General features: G+C 43.0%; 1 protein-coding gene across 1 annotated transcript; it reads left to right on the top strand.

Annotated features, from left to right (window-relative positions):
* The first annotated feature begins 401 nt into the window (after positions 1-401).
* Positions 402-6,466, top strand: CCN3 (cellular communication network factor 3). The gene is made up of 4 exons (XM_071553040.1): positions 402-803; positions 1,076-1,327; positions 3,149-3,357; positions 5,309-6,466. The coding sequence occupies exons 1-4, from the start codon at positions 413-415 to the stop codon at positions 5,603-5,605; spliced, it is 1,149 nt and encodes a 382-aa protein (XP_071409141.1). The 5' UTR covers positions 402-412; the 3' UTR covers positions 5,606-6,466.
* The last annotated feature ends 5,897 nt before the right edge of the window (positions 6,467-12,363 follow it).

Here is a 12,363-nt window from a genome sequence, read left to right as displayed (position 1 = left end):
TGGGGCGTAGGGAGGGCATGAGGGCGGCAACCACGTCCGGGGGAGCCCATCGACTTCAAGCACTGGGCCGGCCCGATCCTCGGTCAGGGGCCAGCTCTGTCCTCGGGGTTCTGGTTCCCGCTCCGTGTGCCGCCCCCGGGCAGACGGATCCCGCCCGCGCCGCCCGGCGCCGGGCAGGGCAGGGTCAGCAGCTCGGTGCCGCCGGGCCAGGTGGCGGGAGGACGGGGGGAGCGGAGCGCCCAGCCCGGCTCCAGCTCCAGCTCCCCCGCTCCAGCTCCCCGCCTCCGGTCCGCGCTGCCCGCCGTGCGGGGGTGGCGGCGCAGGGGGGGGGGGGGTCCCCGACTGCCTCTATATAAGCGGCTGCAATGGCTCTGCAGCCAGAGCCGAGCAGCGGGCAGGCGGCGGCCGGACCATGGCGACAGGCGGCAGACACCACCTGCCCGCCCTGCTACTCCTTCTCTTTCTCCTCCCGCCGTGTGAGGCAAGTGCGGGGCGCCCGGCGGGGTCGGCGGCCGGGGGGAGCCGGCGGCCGCTCCGGCCCCAAGACCCGGCCCCCGGGGCCGCTGTATCCTCGCAGGTGAGCTGGCGGGAGCCGGCGTGTCCCCGCCCGTGCGGGCGCTGCCCGGCCGAGCCGCCGCGCTGCGCGCCGGGGGTGCCCGCGGTGCTGGACGGCTGCTCCTGCTGCCTGGTGTGCGCCCGGCAGCGCGGCGAGCGCTGCTCCGCGATGCTCCCCTGCGACGAGAGCAGCGGCCTCTACTGCGACCGCGGCCCCGAGGACGGCGGGACCGTCGGCATCTGCATGGGTAGGTGGCGGCAGGGGGAGCTCTCGGGGCGCGGCGGGGAGACCGTGCCCGGGCCGGTGCTCGCGGAGTCCGCTGGGCTGTCGCTGTCCCGCTGTTCTCACGATTTCCCTCGGCCGGAGCGGCCGTTCTGCAGGACCGCCAGCGCCACGGCGGTGCCGGGGCTGTCCCTGATGTTGCGGGAGGTGCCGGTGTAGCCGCCGAGGGGGCTGGGAGGGCCGAGGGGCGTCCGAACGGCCACTGCATCAGCGAAATGACTCCCCTTTTCCTACTAGTGTTGGAGGGAGACAACTGCGTGTTTGATGGGATGATTTATCGCAACGGCGAAACGTTCCAGCCCAGCTGCAAGTACCAGTGCACCTGCCGCGACGGACAGATCGGCTGCCTACCCCGCTGCAACCTGGACCTGCTGCTCCCCGGCCCCGACTGCCCCTTCCCCAGAAAAATGGAAGTCCCTGGAGAGTGCTGTGAGAAGTGGATCTGCGACCCTGATGATGAAGTGATATTGGGAGGTTTGGCTATGCCTGGTGAGGAAACTAAGACTAACTATCACAGTTATGGTGAGGAGGAGGTGGTATCATACTGGAAGTACCCATGGGATTGCCGAATCTGACGTTGCTTTGCAAGGGCGATTTTTTTTCTGATCTTTCTTTCTCATCTGGAGTGACTAGGAGGTATACCAGTGGTAATAAATAAAAGCAGAGTTCGACAGGTAAATTAAGAGAGTCAGAGGATGAATGTGCATAGCAGTTTTAAAAGTTAGCTAACTTCAATTTGTTCCCAGTTCCTAAATTTCTGTTTATCTGGTGCAGAGTAGTTCTGTGAGCAGGATAAAACAGGGGTAAGCTCCTAATCCTCCAAACATTCACACACACACACACAAATCTCAAAGCTGCAGTCTTTCTAGTTGCTCTGCAAGAATATGTTGCATCATAAATACTATTATAACAGCTTAGTCTACAAGAGATTTTTTCCCCCTAAATTCTGCAGCTCTTGCAAGTGGCCAGCATGGTTATTAAAATGCCAACAAATTCCAGCCTGTCTGTGCTAGAGCTCTCGTCATTATTACTGGCATTAAAAACATTACACAGTACTTGGAGAAGCAGTGGTTATAAGCACAGTGGATGCATCTGTAAAAAAACCCGACCCATTCCAAAATGCATGAAGTGCTTTTCTAATTGAAAAACCCTAGGTAATATCTTCCCCCCGTTTTCTTACTGAATTATGTCTCCATACCTTTTAAATTAGACTTGGTTCAACATGAATTTTCATAAGCTACTTTTGCTGAGAGTAGAGGGCACTGCATTCTCTTCCAGTCACTGCTCTTTGTGATCTTAAGCAGTTGGTTATGCTGAAACTCGGCTAATTCATTTAAAAAACATGCGAGGAAGGATCCAGAAAGGGTCTAATAAGTTTCGAATGTGCCATGAAGTGTCACTTGTATGGCACACAAGATGTAAACAAAACGTTTGACACCTTTCTGCTACCCTTCCTTTTCTTTGATTTGTCTGAAAGTGACAGGCTAATCTGTAAAATTCTTACAGATGAGTTATCTGCATTTTTTCTAGCAATGGCTGTCTCGCTTGGGAGGGTACCTTTTTGGATCTTCATCCTGCAAAAGGCAGAAAGGCCATTGCAGAGGAGCTTAACAGTCGGAACTGTGACTGACAGCTCAGTTGTTTTGTCTCTTTCTGTTTGCTCCTGTGCTAATCAATGAGCCAAACTGTGCAGATAGCAATACTTGCATAGTACAGCTTAATACTGCCACAACAGTTGACTATGGTTTTAAGTAGCTGTGATAGCTCCTGGAATTTTTTCTCTCCTCCCTCCCCACCACCACCCTGTCTATAGTCTGTCAATAATTGACAAGATGGGTGACTTTATGACTCTTAGAGGAAAGGACTTTACTTCTATGCTGTTTATTAGTTTAGATAAATCATTCAACCTCTTTCAAATCACACCTAATACAAATATTTTTAAGACTTAGCTTTAGAACAGATTTGTGATGTATGTCCATTAGAAAAAGTAAGGAATGAAAAGGTATTAGTGTTCTAGACTGGTTTAAAAATTGGCAGTAATTTCTCCAGCTGTGGACTTAAAAGAACTGAATCTAAATACTTTGCTGATTACACTGGTATGCACCTTTCTGCTGTTTTTAGATGTCAAAAGTTGCCATCCAGGATTCCTAAAAGGCAGCTTTTAAAATTCTTAAATCCTGTCAAAAACATGGATTTTGTACCCCTTTTTTGTCTCACATGTTTGTTCCTAGGTGTAGTAGAGCTCTGTTAGATACTGCGTTTTAATGCCAGTTTTTCTTGTAGTAAAATTCTGTGGGGTTTTGTCTCCAGCCTATAGACAAGAGGCCACACTCGGGATTGCTCTTTCGGATTCAAGTGCCAATTGTATTGAGCAGACAACAGAATGGAGTGCTTGTTCCAAAAGCTGTGGAATGGGCTTTTCCACCCGTGTTACCAACAGAAATCAGCAGTGTGAGATGGTGAAGCAGACACGGCTTTGCATGATAAGACCTTGTGAAAATGAAGAGTCATCTGATAAGGTGGGTTACTGAGAGTGGCAAGGGAGCAAGCAGGGTCTCTTCAGCTGTAATTCCAAAGTTGCACTATTATGGTCTAGAATGCCCCAGACATAACTCTATGTAAATATGCCTTTCAGTACATGTGCAGCAACCTCAGTGTTTTTGGTAAGTATTAGACTTGCCATGTTTGCTCAGTAGGTTTGTGCTGCACATCCAACAGGTCAAGAGAGGCGATTCTGCCCCTTTACTCCACTCTGATGAGACCCCACCTGGAGTACTGCATCCAGTTCTGGGGCCCTCAGCATAGGAAAGACATGGAGCTGTTGGAGGGAGTCCAGAGGAGAGCCACAAGGATGATCAGAGGTCTGGAGCACTTCTGCTGTGACAAAAGGCTGAGACAGTTGTGGTTGTTCAGATTGGAGGGGAGAGGGCTCCAGAGAGACCCTAAAGCACCTTCCAGTACTTAAAGTGGGCCTGCAAGAAGGATGGGAAGAGACTGTTTAGTAGGGTTTGTTGTGATATGACAAAGGGCAATGGCTTTAAACTAAAAGATCTTACATTCAGACTAGATTAGTGGACTAGATATCAGAAATTTTGTACAATAAAGGTGATGAGACACCTGGAACAGGTTGCACAGGGAGGTTGTAGATGCCATTCCCCATTCCTAGAATCATTCAAGGTTGGGCTGGAGAGGGATCTGAACAACATGATCTAGAGGAAGATTGTCCTTGCTTATTGTAGGGGGGTTGGACTAGATGAACTTTAAAAGTCCTTTTCAACCCAGACTAGTCTATGATTCTATGACCATTTGAACCATCCCATACAGATCACATGTATTGCTTGTGCAGGTTATTTAGACAGCTCACACGGTCTAATTTTTCCCAGAAATGCAATTGTGCTACCTATACCTCAGAGTTGCTTCAGTCATACAGAATGGATATGTCTAGTCTGTTGAGCATCTGGAACTGCAGAGAAATGTGTGAGATCCTGAAAAATCCAACTGGGTAAATTAAACCTTACTATAATCCTTATGATACTTTTTTCCAAAAGAAAACCCAACACTGACACTATCAATGAAAAGAAAAAAAAATAGTGTGTCTAAGGGAGATGATTTTTTTTCTGCTTCAACAAGTATTCCTGTCAGAAAGAAAAACTTAGTTATGTAATTTTATGTAATGGTCTGAGTGTTGAAAAGTATTTCTAAAGCCTTTGCTGAACAATCTTCACAGTTTTAAAGAATATGTTTTGTAAAGGATATGAAATATGTGAAAGGAGTTGGGGAGATTAATAAGACTCATCAGAGGTCTAGAAAACATGTTCAGGTTGGAAAAAACTGATAGAACTGAACTTCTGAATGCAAGAAAAGAGAGATTCATTCTCATAACTGTGTTCAGATATTGCAGCCTGTTCTTAGTCCAGGGGGGATACAAGAAGAAATGGTGAGTTTAGACTCCATAAAAATTAAGACATGAGTGAAAACTTTCCAGGCAGTAAGAACAGTGAACTGTTAGGGTTGTCTAGGGCAGATGTGGAGTCTGTCACTGAAGACTTCCAAGGACAAGTTAGACAATCATCTGTTAAGAATACAGTGGCTAAAGTTGGTTCTGCCTTGGGTCATAGAAATGGGCCATGACTTTTGCAATTAATTTTAAACCCCTCCCCTTCCCCCTTTTATTCCCTGAATATAGTCCTGTAACTTGCTTATTTGTCTTCCTGATTCTCTGGAACTACACCAGCCTGAGAAGTTTTCCAGTAGAGTGTAGTTTCCTAGTGAATGTTGGCTTGGCTTGTCTCAGATAACCACTGTTGTCAAAGGGCAGATCTTCAGATGTCACTTGAAGCAGCTGCAGACTCTTGAATAAAGACAATAATTTTCAGTTTTCAGAGTAAACCTATATCCTTGCATGTCAGTGTTTAATTGCTATCTGTCTTATGGAATGATATATCTAATGACCCTTCATATTTCTCTCAGAAAGGGAAGAAGTGTATCCGAACAAAGAAGTCTGTGAAAGCTGTTCGCTTCGAACACAGGAACTGCACCAGTGTGCAGACATACAAACCACGATACTGTGGCCTCTGCAGTGATGGGCGATGCTGTACCCCACACAACACCAAAACCATTCAAGTTGAGTTCCACTGTCCTGATGGCAAAGTCCTAAAAAAGCCCATGATGTTGATCAGCACCTGTGTCTGTCATAACAACTGTCCTCAGAGTAACATTGTTTTCTTCCAGCCATCAGATCTGTTGTCTAGCGAAGCAAAAATATGAAAAGCGTGAATTAGATACTGCAAAAGGTATAAATAGTTTATACAAAAATCGACCCACAATCAGGTGAATGTAAGAATTGCATAGATAAAATATCTAAAATGTTTTTCAAAACAGTCTTTCAAACTAGGTGCTTTCTTTTTTCCTGTAGTTTATCAAATACCTCATTTTATGTTTCCCCCTTCCAAATGTCTTTTATTAACTTGAAGGAAATTTTGTACCTTGGACAGAGCCTTTTTTTTGTGATGGTGGCATAAAGATCACAAAGCGGACAGTTAGACTTTCTCCTTGAGTTAAGGGGATCATCCCACAAGTTTCAGTATCTGTTAGACTGAGCTGTTTAAGAATTGTACTCCTTGGGGAATGTGTGATACTGTATCACATAAGCTTCCCGGTTCTCAACTTCACTCTGCATCATGCCTATGAACACTTAGGCACTGTTCTTTTTCCTTTTTATTGAAGCTCTGTTTTTTTGATGACAGTAAAAATCTTACTGATGAAAGTGTTGCATTCTTGTGGTTTATAAAATACCTTCTGTGAACACCTCTGACTTTCTCTGAGGATTAAGTTAGCATGTAGCTCCTGAAATGACATGGCTAAGGTCTCTTACCCTGAAGCACAGCAGGTTGATAGTTGACAGCAATTAAATTTTTCTTTAGTATCTTCGGTAGCAGTCTAATGCAAAACCAACTAAAGTCAGTGTCCTGTAGGAATTTGGTTCTAATAAATGTGTGTCTGTAGATGTAACTATTTGGATGCAAAAATAATATATCTGTAAATTCCTCTAAAATACTAACTGTATCATATGGTGCTTCATTTCTTAGAAAGGTGTATATGTAAATAGCAACTGTACATATTGTAATATAACTTTACCAAGTAAATAAACTTTATGTGATCCAAAATATATTTCCTCATGTTGTTTTTCTTAAACTACCAATTTTTAACAGCTGAAACACAATGGGAAGACAAAGGATCTGCAGAGTCCTAAGAAAATGAAAGATACCATCTTGCAATACCAACTTAGCATACCTCATACTAACTACTGCCCTAAAAACTGGGCAGTGTCTTGGTGCAGAGAAGGATGGATAATTTGTGAGGCACACATTAGAAAGGAAGTTTCTCTCAGAGTAAGTTAGTCAGGGAAACAGGATGAAGTAAACATAGTGGTGGTGAAGAATAATCATATGATCTGGAGTTTGCATTTGGGTCTGAAGTACTACAAAGTATTTAATTGTGTCTTGCAGCATTTCAGCCTCCCAAAATCAGCCTATGACCATGTTTGTGCTAGACACTATGGCAATATTCCCAAGGACTATGGAGCCTGAGGGTCACAGTTTCATGTATATTAAATCAGTTATGTAGCCGGATTGTGCCAATAGGTCGTAAATACAATTGTGCAGACATTCAGTTGCCTCAGCTGTGGGACCAAGTTTAGCTTAGTGACTGTCTCTGTTAGTGATACGAGAGTTGTACTTATGCCAAAACTGTTCTATAACCATGTGGTAGAAAACATGTATCTTGAGGAAAAAAAGACAGAAGGTGAAATCTCAACATATTTGGTCCGTTGTTCTTCTCCTCTGGAAGAACTTTCAGCCTCCAGTTTGGCAATTGCTGGGACACGGGCTGGAAATCAGGGGGTTAAGACTGCTAAATTTAGTGTCCACATGTGGACAGGTAAATGCTCATTTTAGCCAGTGATGCCTAAGATAAAGATAAGCATGAGCAAGCACCAACAGCTGTGGATTTTAAAGTAATCTTTAAGTCATATTGGAAATTCTGAGCCCCTAGTGCTAAAACTCATGCTGGCCTAAACTTGCCTCTCATCAAGAGCATGTAGATGCATACATGCAACACTCCCTGACCTTGCACTGTTTAATCTCTGATGGCAGAACCATGGAACAGTTTGTGTTGAAAGGGACCTTTGAAGATCATCTGGTCCAAGCCCTCTGAAATGAGCAAGGACATCTTCCACTGCTTCACTATATAAAGATAGATATTAAGGACTTGAACACTGTAGCACTTTTCTTTTGTGAAGGTTGCAGTGTTCACAACAATGCAACTGCCTTGTCACAAAATGAGTTGACCACATGGAGATCTAGGCCCATCCAACCCAACCTTGACTATTTCCAGGGATGGGGCATCTACTGTCTTCCTGGACAACCTGTTTCAGTGTCTCACCACCCTACTTGCACCAAATTTCTTCTATATATCTAGTCTAAAACTACCCTCTTTTAGTCTGAAACCATTACCCCTTGTTCTATTACTATGTACCCTACTAGAAAGTCTGTCCCCATCTTTCTTATAAGTTCCCTTTAGGGACTGAAAGGCTGCTCTAAGGTCTTCCTGGAGCCTCTTCTCCTCCAGGCTGAACAACCTGAACTCTCTCAGCCTTTCCTCATAGGAGAGGTGCTCCATCCCTCTGACCAGTTCTGTGGCTCTCCTCTGGACCTGGTCCAAAAGGTTCATGTCTCTTTGACACAGAGAGTTTGTAAAGTTCTTTCCGGTTTTGCACCCCAGCAACCTTATGTTCTAGGAAGTGCTAAGAGCTGGATAGCAGAGAGCCAGGATTCCTTGAGGTAGCTGAGAAGTGGTTGAGCAGATCAGAACCCAGGAGAGATGGAAGGGTTTTTTTCAAACTACTTGCACCCCACATCTCTATCTGTTTCTCCTTAGATTCAGGCTGGTTTGTGCAAGGCTTTTCTAGTCTAATGCAAGCTATCAAGTGTTTCTCAGGATCATCTTGCAAATCGCATGCATCTTCATTTGCTAGAGATGCAACAACTATGGAGCAATGCAGCAATAAAGTGTGGACTAATTTAAACAGTTTTTGGATCAAACTATCCTGACCCAGGAGTAACTAGAGAGAAATGCAGTCAACCACTGATTTCCTAAGAAGTAAAATAGTTCACTCACTGTATTTTGACTATGTGCATTGTGGCATATGAGTTCAAGTGTAACTCGCATAACTCCTTTTGTCTACTGACACTTCCCCAGCACTTTAAACTACAGTCTGCACTTCAGTAAACCAGTGCCAGAATGCTGCCTGTAACCTTTCTTAGTCTTGCTCTTCTTGATCTTCATGTCAACCCATTTTGTGAGAGGGCAGTTGCATTGTTGTGAGTGCTGCAACCTTCACAAACGTGCTATGGTGTTCAAATCCTTATTATCTGTCTTTATAAACACCAGTACTATAGTAATCTCAATCTTCTTACATTACTGTGGCATTTCAGTGGGAAAAATCTTTTGGAAGAGATCACAAATGTTTCCTTTGGACTAAAGGAGCCAAAGATTTGAACCAGTTTTCCATTGTCTTCTAGACTAAATAGGTAATACCAATTCAGTGGCTATTTTTACCTCACCTCAGTTGGTACAGCTTTTCACCTGCTATCAGTTTGGTTATATTCATTTAGATTTGTTTTACTTTAATATGAACAGTTACTACTTCAGTATTTGGGCTAATTTCATCCTTTTCCTGAAAAGTCTCATGACACTGATTTAATTAAAAGATAACAGTGGTGGGTCAAACCTGTGGCATTTGAAGGAGTAAACCCCAATGACAAAATCCTGAACATTTCTGGTTTAGGGCTGTGATTTTCCCAAGAAGCAAAGCTCAATTATTCATATTGAGAAAAATTAAATTATTCAAATATAAGCAATTCATTTTCATATATCCAAGAATTCACATCTGAGCATTTCAGGGAGCATCACTCAACATTCAATGTGTGGGTCCATACAGCAGTGTGTACTGAGTATGTGTTGATGAAGCAAGCACAAAATCTATTGATTGACTTGTCTGAACAAATTTAGCTCTCTTTTGCTAGTACCAGTGAAGGACTGCCCCAAAAATAGGTTGGTTAACAGGTTTTGGTGTTAGCAACTGGTAGGCTAAGTATTCCTTCAGTAAGAGATGTTGATGATATTCAGTGTTATCCCCTACAGCTTATATACCCTGAGAGATATTTGTAGCTATTTCCAGGACTGTTTCATCTCTAGGACTTCATTAAAGCAACATGCTTCTTGCATTTAATGTGCTTTGAATTTCTCTAGTGCAGCAGTCAAAGACATATTGAAAATATATCTCTTCTTTGACTTCACTGACTAGATAAGGAAACGAGCTGACAGCCTTCTCAACTGATGCCTGATGCATCAGTTTTGAGGTGAAAACCTCAAAATAAGTAAAATTCTACTATTGATTTCTCTAAGATCATGGCCCCACCCTTTCTGTTTTCCAGTATAATTCTGGAAGTAGTACAATAAAAGCTTCAGGAAAATTAGAATGCCTCTACTTTTTTTTTTCTAGTCCAATCTATAAGTTTTCTTCACCCTAATTATAATAATTTCTAGATGTGTGGGAAGATGGATGGAAAAAAAATTAGTTACTCTTTCTAGTCCTAGTATTTAAGTATTATGACAAATGTGAACTTCATGAAGTAACATTGTGTTTCTCTCCTTTGACAAGTTAGTACACTAGAATATATTTTTCTTCTTAATTTTTAAAAGCAATAATAAAATAATTCTTTTGTATCAAAACGTTCTGTATTGACTCTTGTTTCAAAAACCTATTCTAGCTATGTCTATCAGGCTAAATTTTGTAATGAGCTGTGTAGGGGAAGCACAAAATTTAGTGTGACCTGAAGAAAAATTCTGCTCTGATTTTCCCATTACCAATTCCAATTTATACATTGCATAGGTATGGACATCTGTTCTGTGACCAGAGATACTCCTGGTCACAGACGAGAGACTTACCATGCATCTGTAAGAGGAAGAGTTTACTTGCAAATATACAGTAAATATGTTTAATATTTGTTTAAATCCCTGTTGTTTACATTGTTATCTCTATAAGTGTGTACAGTTAGATCTAAGTCTGCTTCTTTGTCATTAATCACATCTTTAAAATCTCATGCTCCCCATGGACTACAGAGGGAGCTCAGTAGATTGCCTGCCAGTGAGCTTGTTGGAGTAACATGAAATTAATCTCACACTAAGTCTCTATACTCAGGCAAAGAGTAGAGAATAGCCATTGCTGGTGAATTGGCTCAATTTAATGATTTTCAGTCTAGCAAAAAGGAAAAAACCCCAAACCCTATTTCTATCTCAAGAAATGGATTTTTTTCTGCCTTGGACATGTAAATGGTTACAATAAAATAATGAAGAAAAGTGCCTCACTGACCTAAAACTCTTCAACATTCATGGATCTGGTTGTTGTTATTCTCAATGTTAGAAAAAAATATTCTCCCATAATATTGCACTTCAGTTTATACGAGGAGACATAGATCTCCGGTCTCATACACTGTCTCTCCTCGTCTTCATCCTCTCATGCTATCAGCATGTTCTGTGCGCACTTCTCACCTTCTTCATATTTTCCCCATGCTTTCCTTATCCCACTCCTTGTTATTGATTTCCACTATGCCCTAAGTGGTAAGTTATGCATCCACATGCATATGTCATTGCCAGAGGCCTTCACCATGCACCCCATGGCTCCTGCCTTCTCCCTTTCTCCATGAGTTTTGCAGTTCTCAGGATACATACTGTGTTCATTGCAGTCCATTTGCTTGGACCTAATTGGAGCTTCTTGAAGCATATAAAATTTAATTTTGCTGAAGGTAACAGAGAAAGGATATTTTAAATGATATAATAAATTATATTCTAAAGACAAAAAGATGAGTTAACTGGAGATTTGCCCTCCTACACCACTGAATCTGGTTCATTAATGACCCAGGCTCAGCATCTCATTGAGTGATTCACAGAAATTCAGAAAGAATCTATCTATAAATGCAGAGACTTGAGCCTGTGCATACCTAGGACTGTGCTCTGACCATCAGGACAGGAAAATGAGCATGTTAGCCCCTCTGGGAGGATTGCTAGTTTGGGTCACTTCACCTTTTTTTCCCTCTGGTTTTAATTAAATATTTGCACTTCAATATAAAGCTGGGGGTTTGTACAAAAAGAAGCAAATCCTAGAAATCCTTACACAGACTGATGCAGAGTTAATTTCTTTGAACTGCCTTTGTAAACAAGTATAATCATTGAAATGCTTGAAAAGTTATACCCTCACCACTTTGTAAAACCTGTGTATTCAGACTGTAGCACGGTAGGCCACCTGCCTCAGAAACAAAATGCACCTCTTTGGGAAAAAGAATCAGAATTTCAATGTTTTGAGAGTATATGTATTATATATTTAGCAGTGCGTAGCTAATGTTCTCATTCTGTGGGTTGCCAATTTGCAACTGAACACTAAACTCGGTTTCTCTCATAACAAGACCTTGCTAAGGGCTGCATCTGCCACCTCTGTATCACTTAGAGGAAAGGTGAAAGAGTCCATTACTTGGGCCCAGAATGACAAGCCACATTTCACTGCAGATTTATAAAGCCGGGTTTCAGCAGGATGGCCCAGCTCTTCACCGAATCGTGACCAGGAGGGACACCTGGTGGATACAGGCGATTTTGACTGGTCGATGGGAAACTTTGGGTCTGCTCCTGAAAGGAGAAATGAATCTAGAAAGGATGAGGCCTGCTGATGGTACTTACAAATGCTGCCACTAGTTATGAGGACATCAACAGCAGAGGACGACAGAGGCATAATTTTGAAATGTATCTAAATTATTACTATCATTATGGCAAGCCTCAGCCCCACTGGGGACCTTGTTATCTTTGTGTAATTATGTGATGCAGAAGGAAGTTTGTCCTCCCAGAGACTTTCCAGTTAAGTGGGAAACACACAAAGGATGACAGGAAAGAGAGACCCTTTTCTCTGGTTACCA

The sequence above is a fragment of the Pithys albifrons genome, chromosome 4 (assembly GCF_047495875.1).
Source record: "Pithys albifrons albifrons isolate INPA30051 chromosome 4, PitAlb_v1, whole genome shotgun sequence".
In the NCBI taxonomy this organism is placed as follows: Eukaryota; Metazoa; Chordata; class Aves; order Passeriformes; family Thamnophilidae; genus Pithys; species Pithys albifrons.
This window is presented reverse-complemented; position numbering and strand designations above follow the sequence as displayed.